The sequence below is a fragment of the Vombatus ursinus genome, unplaced genomic scaffold (assembly GCF_900497805.2).
Source record: "Vombatus ursinus unplaced genomic scaffold, bare-nosed wombat genome assembly UNPS02014781.1, whole genome shotgun sequence".
NCBI lineage: Eukaryota > Metazoa > Chordata > Mammalia > Diprotodontia > Vombatidae > Vombatus > Vombatus ursinus.
This window is the reverse complement of record NW_020954559.1, coordinates 15,784,737-15,804,009: the sequence shown is the minus strand read 5'-3', so window position 1 is coordinate 15,804,009 and position 19,273 is coordinate 15,784,737. Positions and strand designations below refer to the sequence as shown.

Sequence of the window (19,273 nt, the reverse complement as noted above, 5' to 3'; positions counted from 1 at the left end):
GAGAAGAGAATGGAAGGATGATAGAAAGGAGGGCAGATTGGGGGAGAGGGTAATCAGAAGCAAACACTTCTGAGGAGGGACAAGGTCAAAAGAGAGAATAGAATAAACAGGGGGCGGGAGAGGATGAAGGAAATATAGTTAGTTTTCCACAGCATGACTACTATGGAAGTGTTTTGCATGACTATACAAGTATATCCTATATTGAGTTGTTTGCCTTCTCAATGAGGGTGGGTAGGGAGGGAGGAAAGGAGAGAATTTGGAACTCAAAGTTTTAAAAACAAATGTTAAAAAATTGTTTTCACATGTAACTGAGAAATAAGATATACAGGCAATAGGCTATAGAAATCTATCCTGCCCTACAGGAAAACAGAAGAGGAAGGGGATAAGAGGGGGGAGGGGGAGATAGAAGAGAGTGCAGATTAGGACAAAGGGTATTCAGAATGCATGCTGTCTTGGGGTTGGGGAAGGGACGAGTTGGGGAGAAAATTTGGAACTCAAAATCTTGTGGAAGTGAATGCTGAAAACTAAAAATAAATAAATTAATGGACAAAAAAAAGTCCATCTATCTGTTGATTCCAAAGACAACAGAAGACTTACTGCAATAGAATATGACATGGGCTAGTTAATTTATCACCATTCATTGATTTTCCTAAGCCCCTGACTTTCAGACAGTTCGTCAACTGGACTTTAAGCCAAAAGTTAGTGGTAAGTCTGCAAGATACTCCTTTGTATCTTCCTGCTTTCCCTGGGACCCAAATACGGTGTTTTCTTTCAAGGAGGCAAAATATATTTCTTTGTATTTCTCCTACAACCTTTCTTGTCCTTCTGCTCCTACTATGAGAGTCTATTTGTCACCACTGCTAAACAATTGCTTATTTATTTGGTAAGGCAGCAAATTGGGGTTCAATAGTCAAGGGATAATTACAGCTTTGAAGAAACATAAGGTGTCTAGGGCACCTGGTGATGTAAGTCCCTGAGGCTATTATCTCATTAGGAACATATTGCAATTGGCAGAACTCTCCAAAGTAACTGGGATATTACTGTTAATTATGTCTATTCTTTCTATTCATAGGAGAGGAAGGAGGGGAGAGAACATTTGAGATCCTGGATTGAACAGTTGTGGATAGGGCGTGTTTTGCATTGTTTTATCTTAACTGTATTTGGAAGCAGGAAATATAGCCTATGAGTCAGAAATCTCAGGTTCTCATCTCATTTCCAAAGATTTGTTGCTTGATTTTGGGTGGGCTACTCAATGCCTTAGTCTCCCATTTGTTTAAAAGATAGATGGGGAGATAAATAATACTTTCAAAAGACATGGTATACAGTTTAATTTGAGGAAAGTTCTTTGAGGTACTCCCATAAAAGACAGGCTGTAAGTACAACAAAACGACAAATGGCAATTATTCCCAGTAGGAAATTGTTTCTGTCCTCCCTCTCTATTTACCCACCTTTCAATCAACAACTTGCTGAAGAAACATCCTTAGAAGAGCTCACAGAACTATTATTCTTTTTTTATTAATTTATTTTTAGCTTTCTATATTCACTTCCACAAGCTTTTGAGTTTTAAATGTTCTCCCCCTCTCTTTCTACTTCCCTCCCCAAGATGGCATGCAATCTGATATAGGCTCTACATATACATTCCTATTCAACATATTTTCACATTAGTCATGTTGTAAAGAAGAATTAGAGCCAATACAAAGAACCACAAGAAAGAAGAAACTAAACAAAACAGAAGGGAAAAAAAGAGCAAATGGTATGCTTTGATCTGCATTCAGAATCCATAGTTCTTTCTTTGCACGTGGATAGCATTTTCCATCACGAGACTTTTGGAGATGTCCTAGATCCTTGCATTGCTGAGAAGAGCTAAGTCTATCAAAGTTAATCGTTGCACAACATGGCTGTTACTGTATAATGTTCTCCTGGTTCTGCTCACTTCTGCTCACTCAGCATCAGCCCATACAAGTCTTTCCAGGTTTTTCTGAAGTCCACTTTCTCATCATTTCTTATAGCACAATAGTATTCCATTACATTCATATGCCACAACTTGTTCAGCCATTCCCCAATTGACGGGCATTCCCTCAATGTCCAATTCTTTGCCACCACAGAAAGAGCTGCTATAAATATTTTTGTACACATGGGTCCTTTTCCCATTTTTATGGTCTCTTTGAGATACAGCCCTAGAAGTGCTATTGCTGGTTCAAAGGGCATGCACACACTTGTAACCCTTTGGGCATAGTTCCAAATTGCTCTCCAGAATGGTTAGATCATTTCACAACTCCACCAACAATGCATTAGTGTTCCAATTTTCCCACATCTTCTCCAACATTTATCATTTTCCTGTTTTGTCATGTTGGCCAATCTGATAGGTGTGATGTGGTACCTCAGAGTTGTTTGGATTTGCGTTTCTCTAATCAATAGTGATTTAGAGTATTTTTTCATATGACCCTAGATTTCTTCAATTTCTTCATTTGAAAACTGCCTGTTCATATTGGGGAATGACTTGTATTCTTATAAATTTGACTTAATTCTCTATATATTTTAGAAATGAGGCCCTTATCAGAGACACTGGTTGTAAGAATTCTTTCCCAGTTTTCTGCTTCTCTCCTAATCTTGGTTGCATTGGCTTTGTTTGTGCAAAAACTTTTCAATTTAATGTAATCAAAATTATCTATTTTGCATTCCATATTGTTCTCTGTCTCTTGTTTGGTCATAAATTCTTTTGTTCTCCATAAATCTGACAGGTAAACTATTCCTTGCTCTCCCAGTTTGCTTATGGTATCAACCTTTATATCTAAATTGTGTACCTATTTTGACTTTATTTTGATATATGGTGTAAGATTTTGGTCTATGCCTAGTTTTTGCCTTACTCTTTTCCAGTTTTCCCAGCAGTTTTTCTCAAATAGTGAGTTCTTCTCCCAAAAGGTTGCTCAATTACTTTTTGTTTTCTTATAGAAACTTATAGAGACTTGGCAACAAAAATTTAAGGAAGAATATAGAATATGCTGTGTTTGAATGCAGGGAGTAGAAAATCAATCAGCAAAACAGCCCCCAAAACAATATATCCCATCAACACAGCCCACACCCTGACTTCTGCTAAAACGGCCTCCTGTTAGCTTCTGTAACAATGGTTCTCATTCTATCTGTGACCCATTATTTTCTAACTCCTTTGATGGCTCATGACTCAGACCATCTGACTCCCAATTCAGTCCTCTTTCTACTATACCCAATTGTCTCCTTTAGAAGATTGCAAGACCTGCATAGAGTCTTTTTTTTTTTTAAGTTAAACTTGGGCACAAATTTTAGGCAGTGTGTCTTTACAGGACCAGTGAGGGAAGAGGGTACCCAACCTGGGCAGTGATAGTGCTTGGTCATTTTATTGCTTTTAGACATCATTATAGTTCTGATTAAATATACTCATTTGAGCAGTAGTTTATTCTTTTTAAATTAAATTTTATTTTTTCAACTAATAAACACTTATTTTCTCTCTCTCCTTACTCCTACCTCCCCACTGAGAAAGAAAAACAAAACCTCCATAACAAATATGCATAGTCAATCAAAACAAACTCCTATACTGGCTATGTCCAAAAACTGTAAGACTCATTCTGCTTATTATTGTTTTTCACATTGCCACCACTGTTTACACTATTTCATTAATACCTGCTATTACTCTTCTGTAATCACTTTAGTATTCTGTGATGATGGATGCCTTGTATCCCTTTTCCCCTCTTCTCCCTCTCTTCTTTCTTCTCCATGTTGCTTACTTTAATACTATCTTCTCAGCTGCCATTCTTAGTGTTGTCTCTTCTGCTATTACTTTTTTAAGTTTTTTTTCCTCTCCAAACTAGACTGGAGAAAACACTATAAATGGAAAAGGCATTACATGTTAGAGCTGATATCTAAAAATTATTATATTACAAACTCCTTGAGAGCAGGTAGCATGTCTTATTCTTCTTTTGTAATTTCCATAGTACCCAATTTAATGCTAAGCACAAAGTAAGCTTTCAAAAATATTTTCACTCATTATGGCAGAAACTAGGCATAGACCAAAATCTTACACCATATATCAAAATAAAGTCAAAATAGGTACACAATTTAGATATAAAGGTTGATACCATAAGCAAACTGGGAGAGCAAGGAATAGTTTACCTGTCAGATTTATGGAGAACAAAAGAATTTATGACCAAACAAGAGACAGAGAACAATATGGAATGCAAAATGGATAATTTTGATTACATTAAATTGAAAAGTTTTTGCACAAACAAAGCCAATGCAACCAAGATTAGGAGAGAAGCAGAAAACTGGGAAAGAATTCTTACAACCAGTGTCTCTGATAAGGGCCTCATTTCTAAAATATATAGAGAATTAAGTCAAATTTATAAGAATACAAGTCATTCCCCAATATGAACAGGCAGTTTTCAAATGAAGAAATTGAAGAAATCTAGGGTCATATGAAAAAATACTCTAAATCACTATTGATTAGAGAAACGCAAATCCAAACAACTCTGAGGTACCACATCACACCTATCAGATTGGCCAACATGACAAAACAGGAAAATGATAAATGTTGGAGAAGATGTGGGAAAATTGGAACACTAATGCATTGTTGGTGGAGTTGTGAAATGATCTAACCATTCTGGAGAGCAATTTGGAACTATGCCCAAAGGGTTACAAGTGTGTGCATGCCCTTTGAACCAGCAATAGCACTTCTAGGGCTGTATCTCAAAGAGACCATAAAAATGGGAAAAGGACCCATGTGTACAAAAATATTTATAGCAGCTCTTTCTGTGGTGGCAAAGAATTGGACATTGAGGGAATGCCCGTCAATTGGGGAATGGCTGAACAAGTTGTGGCATATGAATGTAATGGAATACTATTGTGCTATAAGAAATGATGAGAAAGTGGACTTCAGAAAAACCTGGAAAGACTTGTATGGGCTGATGCTGAGTGAGCAGAAGTGAGCAGAACCAGGAGAACATTATACAGTAACAGCCACGTTGTGCAACGATTAACTTTGATAGACTTAGCTCTTCTCAGCAATGCAAGGATCTAGGACATCTCCAAAAGTCTCATGATGGAAAATGCTATCCACGTGCAAAGAAAGAACTATGGATTCTGAATGCAGATCAAAGCATACCATTTGCTCTTTTTTTCCCTTCTGTTTTGTTTAGTTTCTTCTTTCTTGTGGTTCTTTGTATTGGTTCTAATTCTTCTTTACAACGTGACTAATGTGAAAATATGTTGAATAGGAATGTGTATGTGGAGCCTATTTCAGATTGCATGCCATCTTGGGGAGGGAAGTAGAAAGAGAGGGGGAGAACATTTAAAACTCAAAAGCTTGTGGAAGTGAATGTAGAAAGCTAAAAATAAATAAATTAAGTTTAAAAAAAGAACTAAAGAGAAAAAAGAGAAAAAAGAGAAAAAAGATTTTCACTCTAAAGTTTTATTAAACACTTACTATCTACAAGATATTTGTTGATTGATTGATAACTTTACCTGATTTCCCAGATGGAAGTCACTCATTCCACAAAAATTTATTGAGCACAAAGCACTTTGCTGCCTTTTTGGGGGGTGGGGAACTGGACCGATGGCAATATAATGTTTAGATTTGCTAAGGTTGCTGCCCTCAGGAAGCTAATAGTCTAAAGGAAGATAAGGCATGGCTACAGATCACTGCTTTACACAGCATTCCCCAAGAAGCAGATTAAAGGGCTGTAAAACAAACTAAGTGGGATCAAAGGGGAAAGGTTATTGCCAAAAGGAAAAGATAAGGTGGTCCTTGAGAGGTGAGTTTTAGAGACTAGATAGGAATTGAAGAAGAGGTAAAGAGGGGGAGGTAGGACATTTAAAAATTGTGATCAAGAAAATCTGCATTCAGGGAGCCAGATATTGAGTTTAAGGTTTGGTGGGATATCCAGATAGAGAGATATTCTTTAGGTAATGAGGACTCACTCAGAAGTCAGAACCATAGGAATATATTTGGGAATCATCTGCATAGAAGCAGCAGTTGAATCTGCATGATATATTGTCAAGGGAAAAAAATTAAAGAGAAAAAGAGAAGACAGCCTAGGTCAGAACCTTGGGGAACTTTTGTAGGTTGGGAATCACAGAATTGCAGAGTTGGAAGAGACTTTCAAGGAAATTTAGTCTAGGTAATTTAGAGGTAATCTACCTGAATAAGAAGCCTTCTACAGCATATTGGATTTGTTAAAAATCTCTTCTACAAACTTTTTCTTGTTGTTAAGTTGCTTTTCAGTCAAGTTCCACTTTCCATGACCCCATTTGGGCTTTTCTTGGCAAAGATACTGGAGTGATTTGCCATTTCTTTCTCCAGCTCATTTTACTGATGAGGAAACTGAGGCAAACAGGGTGAAGTGACTTAACCAGGGACACACAGCTAGTAAGTGTGTGAGGCCAGATTTGAAATCAGGGAGATTAGTTTTCCTGACTCCAGCCTCAGCACTCTATCTAGTGCCACCTAATTGTCCTTCTACAAAATACCAGATAAGTATTCATTCAGCCTTTGATTACCTCCAGCAAAGAATAACCCACTACTTCTTGCTGCTGCCCATTTCACTTTTTGAAAACTAATTGTTAGGAAGTTTTCTATTGTATCAAGTTTAAATTAGTCCCTTTGAACCCATTGCTTCTAGAGCTACCTTCTAGGGCCAGGAAGAAAAGTCTGATTCGTCTTCCACATGATATCCCTTCAAAATTCTTCAAAGACAATGATCATGTCCCCCTTTAAATCTTCTCTTCTGTAGGCTAAGCATCCTCACTCCCTTCAATTTGCAGTCAGCATAATCTCCAGGCCATTTATCATTCTGATTGCCAGTCTTTGTACACTTTCCAGCTCTCCCAATGTATTTCTAAAATGTGGTGCCCAGAACTGATCACAATAGGTCTGAACAAGCATACAATGGGGCTATCACCTCCCTAATCTTCGATGATATGCCTCTATTAACACAGGCTAAGAACACATTAGCTTTATAGTTGCCACACAATTTTATGGCCCCCTACACAAATCTTTTTCAGATGAAGTGCATTTAGTCAAACCTTTTCATCTTGTACTTGTGAAAATGACTTATTGATTTAATGACTTAAAGCAATTCATATCAAATTTGCAAATAAGCAAGAAGACAAGTGATGAGGACATACTCACAGCAGCTGTGGCACCAAACTGGGCTAAGGTATTGTGAGGTCTTTGACCTTCAGAATGACAAACCTAGCAAGTGGTGGGCTTGCTTTGTGAAGAGGCAGCTCATGAACAAGGGTCTTCCGGGCCTGAGCAGTGCCCAGATTTTGTGAAGTAATTCCCATTGCAGCAGCAGGCGATGTTTGGCAGCAAGATGTACACAGTTCTTGGCCTTTGTTTCATATAATGTTACACCAAGGAAGAGAAGACGCATCTTTACTGGAAAAGTCCTTTATTAAGAATGTTAGAGTTTAAGGATCACTGAAAATTTTTGCTGTGTTAAGCTGGTGCTTAATGATAATAAAAAAGATTTCTAACATTCCAGGTCACAGAAAAAAATGAAAATGACTTATTGAACTCACATGTAAGAATTCATATATATTTTTTCTAATTAAATTCCATTTTCTTAAATTCAGCCCAACATTCTCATCTGTTGAGATAATTTTGTATTCCAATTCTGTTATCCAACATATTCGCCATCCCTCCCAGCTTTGGGTCACCTACAAATTTGATAAACCTGCTATCTGTGCTTGGATCCAAAACATAGCTAACACGTTAAATAGCACAGGGCCAAACATGGATTCCCCAGGTACTCCATTAGAGACCTTCTAGTTAACCTTGAATTAGTAATAAGTACCCTTTGGGTCTGGCCATCTAACCAGTTCCAATTCACTTAACTATACTATTGTCTAGCCCACATCTATCCATCTTGTACACAAGAATAGCATAAGCAGCTCTAGTCAAATGTTTTGTTCTAGATAAAATATATCAAAAACATCACCGAGATCTACCTGTCTAGTAATCCTGCTTGAAAAGAATATGTGAATAATCTCCTAGGACCTCTTCTTGATGAAAGCACACTAGTTACCGATCATTGATCCCTTTTCAAATTGTCACTAACCATTCCTTTAGTAATATGTTCTAGAATTTTGCTAGATGTTGAAGTCAAGAACATTGGCCCATAGTTTATAGATTCTACTTTCACTTGTTTTTTGAAAACTGGAACTACATATGTCTTTCTCTGGTCCTAGGGCATCGTTCCCATAGTCCATCTTTCAAAGAATATTAACAGTGGCTCAGAAGTAAATCCACAAGTTTTTTCAGTATACTGGAGGTATAATTTATCTAGGTTTGGTGACTTGAACTCATCAACGCCATCAAGATACTTTCTTACTTTCTCTCTAGTAGATATTTTCTGTTCTTTTCTTTCTAGTTGGAAGGCCATTCTCCTTGGCTGAGAAAACAGAACCAAAATCAATCAATCAACCAACATTTATTAGGCATCTACTATGTGCCAGGCACTGTGCTAAGTACTGAGGACAGAAAAAAGATAAGAATTGAGTAGTTCTGTTTCCTTTCCATTATCTGTTATCATCATCCTATCAATCCTGAAAAATGCCCCAATTCTTTCTTTGGTCTTCTTCTTCAGTGTAGCTGAAAAAAGAAGGAAGGAAAGAAAGAAACATTTAGTAAGTACCTACGATATGCCAGGCACTACACAAATATCTCTCTTGATCCTCACAACAACCCTAGGAGGTAGGTACTGTTGTTCCCATTTTATAATCGAGGAAACTGAGGCAACCAGTGTTAAGTGACTTGCCCAGCGTCACAAGCCTAGCAAGTGTCTGTGGATGTAGGTGAACTCAGAACATCCTGAATCCAAGCTTAGCACTCTACTGCACCAACAACAGAAGAATATTTTGTCAGTCTTAGCTTCTTTCTGTCGGTCAATCTCAGTTTATTCTGACTTTTAGCATTCTCTCCCATCTCTGTCAGACTTCTGTTATTTGTCCTTACTTCTGTCTTTTATAAATGTCTTTTTAAAAATCTCAGTTGATTAGTGTTCTTTCACATTGGTCTCTTTTGGCAACTTCCCCTTCTTCTCATTAGAATTGTTTCTCTTTCTGTCTTCAGAAAATCATCTTTGACAGCTTCCCATCCTTCCTCTACAGAAATTTACTCTATAGAATCCTATTACTTTGTTCTAAATCTTTTAAAATTGGTTCTCCTAAAACTAGAGGGGCACATCAGCCTATGTCCAGCTTTATTTTCCTTCTCCATCATAAATTCAAAGATATAATGATTGCTTCCCCCCAAGATTCCTACCATTTCCACCCCCTGCAACCAGTTCCTCCTTCTTGGTGAGAATTAGGACCAGAATAGAAGTTCCCCTTTTTGGTTCCTCCACCTTTGGAAGGATAAATTTGTCATTTAGGCAAGTCAAGAAATGTTTAGCCAATTTGCTTCTAGTAGAGAAAGAGCTCCAGCAGATGTTTGGATAATGAAGTCCCTCAACACTATTATAACACTCCATCTATACTCTCATACAAGTCATAGATAAAATTGTTAAATAATGCAGGGCCAAGACACAAGACCAAGTAACATAGGGCCTCTACTCCAGTTCTCTCATTGTGCCAGGCCTAGCCGCCATATCACACTTGCAGTGTTTCCTGATCTCATCTATCTCCTCTTTATGTCCAGGTGGTCTGTAATATTCTCCAATGATATGATTTCTTCTGTTTATGTAGCTCATAGGTGGCCTAGTGATTAGAGTGCCAAACTTGGGATCAGGAAGACCTGAGTTTGAATTCTGCTTCAGACACTTACTGGTTGTGTGACCCTCAGCAAATCATTTAACCTTTCTCATTCTGAGATTTCTCATCTGTAACTAGGATTATTAATAGCACCTGTCTCACAGGGCCATTGTGAGGATCAAATGAAATATTATGCAGAAAGTGCTTTGCAAACTTTAAAGAATTGTATAAATGCTAATTATTCTATTCTGCCTTCACCAATCTTCACCTAAATTCTTTCTACCATCCTTGTCCCCTCTTGTTTTTTGTATTTTCTCACAGTGCATCTTCTTAATATATAATTTAATTTCACCTCTTTTCTTCATTATGTCTCCTTTTTAAAAAAAAATACAGCATATCACACTGTTGGTGAACTGAGCCAATTGCCTGGGAGAGCAATTTGGAACTATGTCCAAACAGCTACAAAACTTGGCATAGCCTTTTATCCAGCAATACTATTACTAGGTCTGTATCCCAAAGAGATCAAAGAAAAATGAAAAAATCCTATATGTACAAAAATATTTATAGTAGCTCTTTTTGTGGTAGCAAAGAATTGGAAATTGAGAGGATGTTCATCAATTGGGGAATGACTGAACAAGTTATGGTCTATGATTGTAGTGGAATATTATGCTATAAGAAATGATGAGCAGAAAAAAGCCTGGAAAGACTTTCATGAACTGATACAGAATGAAGTGAACAGGATCAGGAGAACATTGTACATATTAATAGCAATATTGTACAATGAAAAACTATGAATGATTTAACTATTCTCAGAAATACAATGATCCAAGACAATCCCAAAGGACTTATGATGAAAAATGCTATCTACCTTCAGAGAAAGAACTGATGGTATCTGAATACAGACTGAAGCATACTACTTTCTTTTTCTTCCTTTCTCTCCTCTCTCTCTTTCTTTTTTCTTCCACAAAATGACTGATATGGAAATATGTTTTACATGATTGCATACATGTAACCTATATCAGATTGCTTATCATCTCAGGGATGGAGGAGAGGAGGAAGAGAGGGATAGAATTTGGAACTCGAAACTTAAAAAAAAAACCCAAATGTTAAATTGTTTTTATATGAAATTGGGGGAAAATATTATTTAAAAAATTAAATACAGCATATCCTTCCCTAGCCATATTTCAGTCTTTGGTCCCAGTTCATTAAGTCTCAGCGACAGCATGAAAAACAAAATTGCATCCTTGTACTAGGATCCAAGTTCACCTTAATCATTTCCCACACTTTATATATTTGTTTGAGGTCATGGATTTTCTTGCTGGTTTAGTTCTTTAGTTTAGATTTTCCTGTGCATTTCAACTGCTGGTCTTCTTTCTACATTGTAGCTTCTTTCTATGGTAACTAGTTTGGTAGATATATGTGGGTAGAAATATTTCTATGAATATCCATCCAGCTAAAAGAGGATAAGGAGCCACTGAGACAAAGAAGCAGGGGGTATAGAAGTAAGGGGGATGAACAAGAGAACCTAGAGTCTCGGAAAACAAGAAGAGATGATTATCTAGTAGAGGGAAGGCATCAATACTGTCAAATCCTGAAGAGAGATCAAAGGGAATGGGAATTAAAAAGATTAGTGAATCTGGCAATTTATAACATTGTGATCTGTTGAGAGGGCAGTTTCAGTAGACTGGTGGGGTGGTTCAGAGAATCAGAGACTTAGAGCTGGACCAGACCTTAGAAACCACCTAGTCCAACCCTTCATTTTATAGATGCCAAAACAAAGACCTATGGAGGTTAAGTGATTTGCCTAAGGTTACACAGCTAGTAAGAAAACAGAGTTAGAATTTGAACTCAGGTCCTTTTGATCCAAATCCTGCTCTCTCTTCACTGTAACACCTTGTCCCATTGAAGCCACATTGGAAAGGGTTCAGGAAAGAGTTTGTGTTGAATGGAATTAACACGGAAATTTGTAATTCTCTCATTGCATTTCTACATTATGATATAGCATTCACATTGTATTATATTGTGATTTATGTACATGTCTTATCTCCCCTACCAGACTGAAATTTCATGAGGGCAGGGACTATTTATTATGTTTCTTCCCTAAAGCTGCTTCCAGCTTCTGACTTCACCATTCATCTAGTCTCCCATGTAATAGTGCTTTGAAGATAGGAAGGACTCAAGGAATATTTGGTGAATGAATGAATGAATGACATCACTCAAGACTGTCCTTTGGGGGGCAGCAGAAGGTTGTAACTAAAGAAGAAAATTGTGAAAGCAGCTGATGAAATAAAGCTTAGACCGGATCTATCAAGTTGCTACCTCTTCTCTTTTCTTCACAGATGGCATAGCAGAAGATTGGATGATGCCACAACATTAAGGGACTAAGTTCTAATTTGGAAAATGAAAGATTGTCCCATCTGCCCTGAATACAGCCCCATGCAATGAAACATAGCTGAATGGCTTTATGAATGCCCTCTTTTGGCTAAAGGAGCCCTGGCAGCCTAGAGCAGATGATATTCAAGCCTCATTTTTTTAAAGAGGAAGAAAGTTACTGTCTTCTGCCCCCTTAATGCTAGCTCCTTTCCTCTGAGATTATCTCCCATTTATCCTATATATATCTAGTTGTTTGAATTGGATTATGATATCAGATCAGTCTTTGCCTTTCTTCTATCCACAGCTCTTATCATAGAACACATAGTAGGCACTTAAGTTTGCCCAGTGTATCCCCTCGGATTGCATCTTGAGCTCCTTTGCTTTTCCAAACATATTATTCCAATTCCTTCTGAGGTTTCTGATGAGTGAAGAATTGCCCTATGTTATTCAGATTTCCTTTCCATTATATTTGAAGGTCTTTCTCCAGATCACTTTTAACCAATAAACCAACCAAATTACATTTAGCTAATCTTTTTTTTTTGTTGGAGTTCGCAGCAGAGGGTTGTTTGTTTCTGAGACAATCTCTGAATCTTTTTGATTGGAACTTTGTTTTGTGTGTTCTTGGGAGTTTTTTTCATACTATTTATCACATTGTTGTGTTCAGCATTTTTAACTTGTGTTCTTTTGGGACACCTATAATCCTTAAGTTTTCTCTCATCTTTGAGATGTGTTTTGTTTGTATGGGGATAATTTTTTAAAAACATTATTGCTTTTTGCTTCTCTTTAAGATTGTCCTTAACTTCTGTGCATTTGCATTCCCAATCAATTATTCTGTTTCTTGGGTAAGATTTACCACTGTGGATTTAAGTTTTTCTACTCTGCCAATTTTTTTCCCCCCTGCATAGGCCATAAATTCTACTTACACAATTCTTGTTTTTCTTTTAAACCATTCAAGAACATCCTGCTATGGTTCCAGCTCTCTTGGGAGTGCACTGGGACCTCTTACTCAGAGGGAATTAATTTATTTTTCCTTTGTCTTGCAATATTTATAGATATCTGGAGTCTTTTATCTGATACGGAGGACATATTCCCTTCTGTTAACAATATCTTTCCTGTTGGTTTCCTGCTTGTACTCAAGGCTTTTAATTGAGTTTTCTATCTCATTAAAATTTGGCAATTTGAATCTTTTGATTGAGCTATCTCTGGGGGCAGTACTTCAAAGCATTTCAGCCTCTTCTATCCTGGGCAATTCATGTTTCATCAGCCTCAGTCTCCCTTCCAAGTCACTTCTGAGGTGGGGGAATGGGGGAATAGAACTGGCCCTAGGTGGATACTGGGTTCTTTTCTTGAGACTTAGTGAAGTGCCACATAGCTACACGTTTCCTTTGCTAGTTCCCCTTGCTCTTCACTTCTCTGGATCAGCTCTGTTGCAGCATAGTCCTGCATGCTGCTATCCCAGCTAGAGCAAGCTTCTGCATTTTGGTTTTCCTCAGGATGGGCTAGGTGATGGGGAGGGTAGAGTTGAGTTCGGTTGCAAGCCCTTGCTGTGGTAGGTGGTGGGGAAAAGGTGTGATGAGTGAGCACCTTAGGGGTTAGGGATTAGCTCATTGCTATTAGCTCATCAGGTTTTTACATCATTAGAATTCTTCATGTTTTAGAGTGTGGAGACAGCTGAAATTGCTTTATTATCTCTTGTGCATAATTTCTGTTTTGGAGAGGTTTAAGAAAACCTGAGGATCAGAGAAAATGTCTAGTCATCTATCTCTTTGGTCACATGACAAGTAGGCACTTTAAAATGTTTACTTGTTGATTGTTTAAGGAAAGAAGCTCAGTGTATGGAAATGTATTTGCTTCTAAAGTTTATAGGGGACTATGTGTGCATGGATTGAAAATAGAGACTGTAAAGAAATGCTGAATTATTTTTTATTTGACTGCCAGGCAAAGGGTAGGTAGGGGCCGAGGAAGGGCTGAGATGAGGCTGGTATAAAGAGGATAGTAATGAATAGAGAAAAAAGACAATGAGGCAAGGATGTTTCCAGCTGTAAAAACTTACTCTACTTCCTCAGTCTTAAGCACATTCAGCAGCTGTCCCATATTGTTGATGAAGTAGAATTAGGTGACTCTCTTTGTGTAACTGACCTAGTGCTATCAAAAATAAATAGACAAGGCCAGGAGGTATCAACCACATTTTTGATGCTAGGCTACTTTGATTTCTTCCTTGCCAACTATGATTAGCCAGATCCTCCACATCCATGCTTGCTTTGGGTATAACCGATAATTACATAATAATTTTTCCTTTCTCCACCTGTGTCCTCCTATTTAAAATTAAAAACTGTCTTAGGGAGAGAGAAGATTAGGAATGATTAGAAAGACTGATTTGCTACTGCAACTTAAAATTTCCACAGGAGATACAGTCTATGCCTTTCTCAGTCACCATTTCCAAGCTATGCTGCCAGTACTCTGACTGACCATCATTCTTATCTTATCATATTGGAACCTTGAACTCTTCCCCAGGAAGAGTCTGGGTTCATATGGGTTTATCTTGTATGCAACCAGGCTTTCAAGTCATTTCCTGACCATCACTTCCAAATCATGCCGCCCCATAATCCCTTTATGTTGTCTTCCTCTTGGTAGAAAGCTCATTGAGGGCAGACTACCTTGTTTGCTTGCATTTGTTTCCCTGATGCTAGCATAATGCTTGGCACATTGCAAAGGCTTATCTATCTATAATATCTACCTATTTACCTATCTATCTTTCTGCCTAGCTATCCACCTACCTACCTCTATCTATCTATCTATCCATCTATCTATCTATGTATTTATCTCTCTCGATTGATATCCTCTATCTCTATTGATATCTATCATCTACCTATTTCTCTACTGATCTGTATCTATAGATATAGATATAAATATCTATCATATCTATGTATCTATCTTATGTATTTGCAGGCATTCTAAACCGCTATGAACTTTTAAAAAATATCTTGATAAATGTATTTCAATACAATTGGTGTCTTATAGTCCTATATATTGTATTTTATACATTTAAAAACATTATTCTGAGCAGGGGTTCACCGGATTGCTAAAGAGGTCCATGACACAAAAAAGCAGTCCTGATCTAGAGGCAGTGTGTTGTAATAGTTGGAGCACTGGTTGTGAATTCAGACAATCAGGGTTTGAGTCTCAACTCTGACATTTACTAGCTTTGTGAGTTCTCTCACTTATTGCCTATCCCTCGTTTCTCATCTGTAAAATGGATACAATAATTCTTTACTGCTTGCCTCATAAGATTGCTGAAGGGAAAGGCAAGAATTACATAAAATATGAGTTTTTGCTAACATTAATTTCCTTGCACTGTATTTTGAGAATTACCATAATATTGATGTGTAATCAGGAAAGAATTGAACTTTGACTCAAGTAATAGCATTTGGGTGACTTCACTTCCGATAATTATGTATATTCCATAACAAGGATTTTAGATTTCTACAGAAAACTTAAGAATGAATATTTTGAGGTGTATTGATTGAGTTATTGACTAAGTTACAGATGAAGCCGGGGACTGGGACATTGGGCCAATATCAGGCCGAAATGTTACTACCACATGATTAAAAGGGAAGCTACTGCCTTTAGTATCATCTCCACTTCCAACTCTGTGAGCCTCTCATGAATGTAGTCAAGTTCATAGGATCATGGATGTACAGGTGGAAAGAGTCTTAGAGGAGTTCCCTAGTCCAGTTCTCCCATTATACAGATGAAGAAACTGAGGTCCAAAAAGTGAAATGACTTGTCTCTCAGGTCACATTGGCTAGAGGCCAATTCAAAGCCAGTAGTGCTCTTTCCACTGCATCATGCTTCAGGGGAAAAAAAAAGGCTGTGTCTTTTTCCTCTACAGGCTCAGGTTGCCCCTATGGGATAGTCAATGGGCATGGACTGAAGGCAAGAATTTGGGGGACCAAAGCTGCTCTATCAGCAATTCTTAGGTGTATATATTTTACAAACACTGCATGGTCTATGTCTTAAAGGGAAAAAATCATATGTATGTCTTATCTCTTGCTCTCTGTGGTTGTATACACAGATGAATTTAGAACTTTTTTTGAATCATCTTTTGGGCAGATTTCTCATCTCACAGATGTATTTTTAAACCTTCAGAACAAAGTTTTTATGGCTTAGTGTTTGAAAGTCTCAGAGAAAGAAATGGAGAATGATGGAAAAAGAGCAAGGCAACCACAAAAAGAAATAAAGGTCAGGGATAATGAAAGCTTGTAGAAATAATAGTAGTAGGAAGATCAGGGGAGTAAGAGAAAATTAATAGGAAAGAAAATGTTGGAGGATGAGAGGAAGTGGAGGTAAAACTGAGGTCAGGATGTGGGGGAAGGAGCAGAAGCAGTCTTTAGGATGCCTGTTTGGAGTTCTCTAAGTTCCAGACAGAGAATGAATCATCTCTTAGATCATAGAATTTTAGAGCTGGAACGGGCTTTACTGACCATCTAATCCAATCACTTCATTCTAAGGATGAGGAAACAAATCATAACCCAGAGAAGTCAGCTGGCTTGCCCAATGTCACACAGCTAGTTGGTAACAGAACTGGTACTAGACTCAGGTCCATTTGCATTAGAGCACATTTCTTTGTTGAGAATTATTCTATGTAAAAAGAAACCCACATTATTTGGAGCAGAATAAATACTTTTAAGACATATATTTCACTAGTCTTTTTTTAATCATACCTATGAAAAGGGAAATATTAGGTAATATACTTTCAATTTCACCAGATGAAGAAAATGAGGCACAGAAAAATTGATTTGGCTTAATGATAGAACCAAAATCAAAAGCTAGGTCCTCTCCAATAATCCAAATGACTTCATCAACTGTAGCTGCTATACTCCCAGATAAAAACTTCCTGATCAGGCTTCATTCATGTGATTTAAACACACACATTTATGTAATTTGTAGAGGTTTGCCTGACTATAGCATAGATAGGATGTTGTTTTCCTAAAGAATTGTGAATTTCTTGCAGTCTCTAGATTACAAAGAAGGCCCTTGGCAATCTCTGTACTGAAGTCCATAATGGGAGGGAGAAAGGTATTAAAACAAATATAGATCACAGAGACCTATTCTTTGGCTGTACTTTGAAATCAGCAAGGCATATCTGTATAGTTAAACTGACAGTAAATTAAAAATATTTAATTAAACAGGCATTTAAATATCTCATCTCTGTAGAAAGTTATTTCCAGAAAACAAAAAAATTCACTCAGGTTAAACCTCCACACCCAATAAATTTGAAAACGAATTCTCTTTTTAAAAGACATACATTATCTTTTTTTTAAACGATAAGCAACTTGTTAAAAGAAACCTAGTGAAAATTAAACTATTTGGTATTCAAGGAATGGGTTTCTAAAATACCTTTGCCACTGAGCAGCAAGGTCCTCTTTCATTTTTAAACACACTTATTACCTTGGCCCATCAACTAATAGGTAACCCACCCTTAGTCATCCCAAGCAGTCTAGACAGAAAACAAAAACTTCTCCTTTCTTAAGCCTAGTGCTCCACCAGGAAAGGCCTGAGTAAATACACGAACTTTGCCCCGGGCTTTCTAAGTTAACAAATTTAAGTCCTCTTGGACTGACAAAGAAATCTCCCAAGAGGATAATTTATGGACTGGTCTGTAGTAGTGCCTCAGCTGATCTGAGACATTAGGAAAGAGGTGACTAGTGCCCAGACCAAGCTGAGAGCCTGACAAAGACATTCTCCAAGGCCTCCTTGCTGGCCTCTCCTCTTGACGGGCAACTCCTCCAGTTTCAAGGGGCAAGATGGCAATCGCCTACAGTATGCAAGATGCTTTGTTAGGTGTGTGCGTCTGAGGGGGGAGAAAACAAAAATAGCCTGCCTTCAAGGAGGTTACTTTATAATGGAGGACACAGTGTGCAAACAGCTAAGTAAATAAAGGGAGAGAGAGCTAATGGAGGAGTAGTGGTGTCAGGCTTTATGTATATGGCGGCACCTGAGCTGAGTCTTGCAGGATGTTCACCTTCCTCGTTTGACTGGTCCACGTCACAGCTTCTCCTAAAAGAGGAACGATAAATGGGTTACATTGTTTAAGTTTGGAAGGAAGGAGGGGATCAACTTCTTGACCAGGTGCGAGATAAAAATTAGTGCGTGAACAGGGAGAATTCGCTAACAGATGAGGAATTACAGTCCTTAGAGCTGAGAGCCCACTGCCGTAGTTTCTCCTGGAAAGCATTCCATCCAACCGTTGTCGTTGTTCCCCCGAGAATTCTGCAGCAGAGCAAGGGAGTCAGTTGCTAACGTCTATCTAGTTTGGCCATACAAAAGCTCACGGATGAGGGAAGGAACAGAAAAGGCCCTTAGCCTTCTCTGCTCCCCCAGGTACTCCACTTAACTGAGAGCATCCTAAATACTGCGCACACGGCCACAGATAGCCCTAGGTAGGCATTTACTGGCCGGCAATCCATCCTTGCTACCTCCTGAGGCTGCCTGATTGCCTTCAAGTCCAGAAGGAGCAAAAACCCTCCACCCCATCCCCCTTGCCTCTCAGGGACCAGGCTCTTGGCTAGCCAGACAATCCCGGGCTCAGCCCTCTCCTAACCCATCTTTCAGTGTCCGTCTCCGCCCCCGGGCCCTTTTGAAGATATTACCAATGGGAAACCACGATTCCGCCAGGGGGCGGACCAAACAAGTCCCCGCCCCCGAGGCCTCGGCCAATGGGCAGAAAGCGTGGGCTGGCGCTTGGGGGCTGCTGTCGGCTTTGGGAAACAGAATGAAGAGCCCGGGGACCGGGGGCTGCGCAGTGCGCGCCGCGGTCCTGCTGCTGCTGCTGCTGCTGCTGCTGCTCCTGCTCCTGCTCCTGCTCCTGCTCCTCCTCCTCCTCCTCCTCCTCCTCCTCCTCCTCCTCCTCCTCCTCCTCCACTTCTTCCTAGGTCTTGCTGCTGCTGCCGCTGCTGCTGCTTGTCCCTCGCGGTACAGCCGGGCCAGCCCTGGGCTGCTCTCCCGCGGCGGCAGCGGCGGCTGCATTTCGGTGCGGAGTCCGACACAGCTGGAGCCGTCAGACAAGTGGGCATACAGGCGAACGGTCAGGCAGCATGGCGGTAGAGGAAGAGGGGCTTCGCGTCTTCCAAAGCGTGAAGATTAAAATAGGTAAGAAAGGTGCCGCTCTCTC

General features: G+C 38.8%; 1 protein-coding gene across 2 annotated transcripts in view; it reads left to right on the top strand.

Annotated features, from left to right (window-relative positions):
- The first annotated feature begins 19,066 nt into the window (after positions 1-19,066).
- The window catches only part of LOC114046204 (ras GTPase-activating protein 3), a 287,029-nt gene continuing 286,822 nt past the window's right edge, over positions 19,067-19,273 (top strand). For both annotated transcript variants that reach the window (XM_027866455.1, XM_027866454.1), the window contains exon 1: positions 19,067-19,251. In XM_027866455.1, coding sequence (XP_027722256.1) covers positions 19,197-19,251 — 55 coding nt within the window. In that variant the 5' untranslated portion in view covers positions 19,067-19,196. The remainder of the gene's footprint in view (positions 19,252-19,273) is intronic.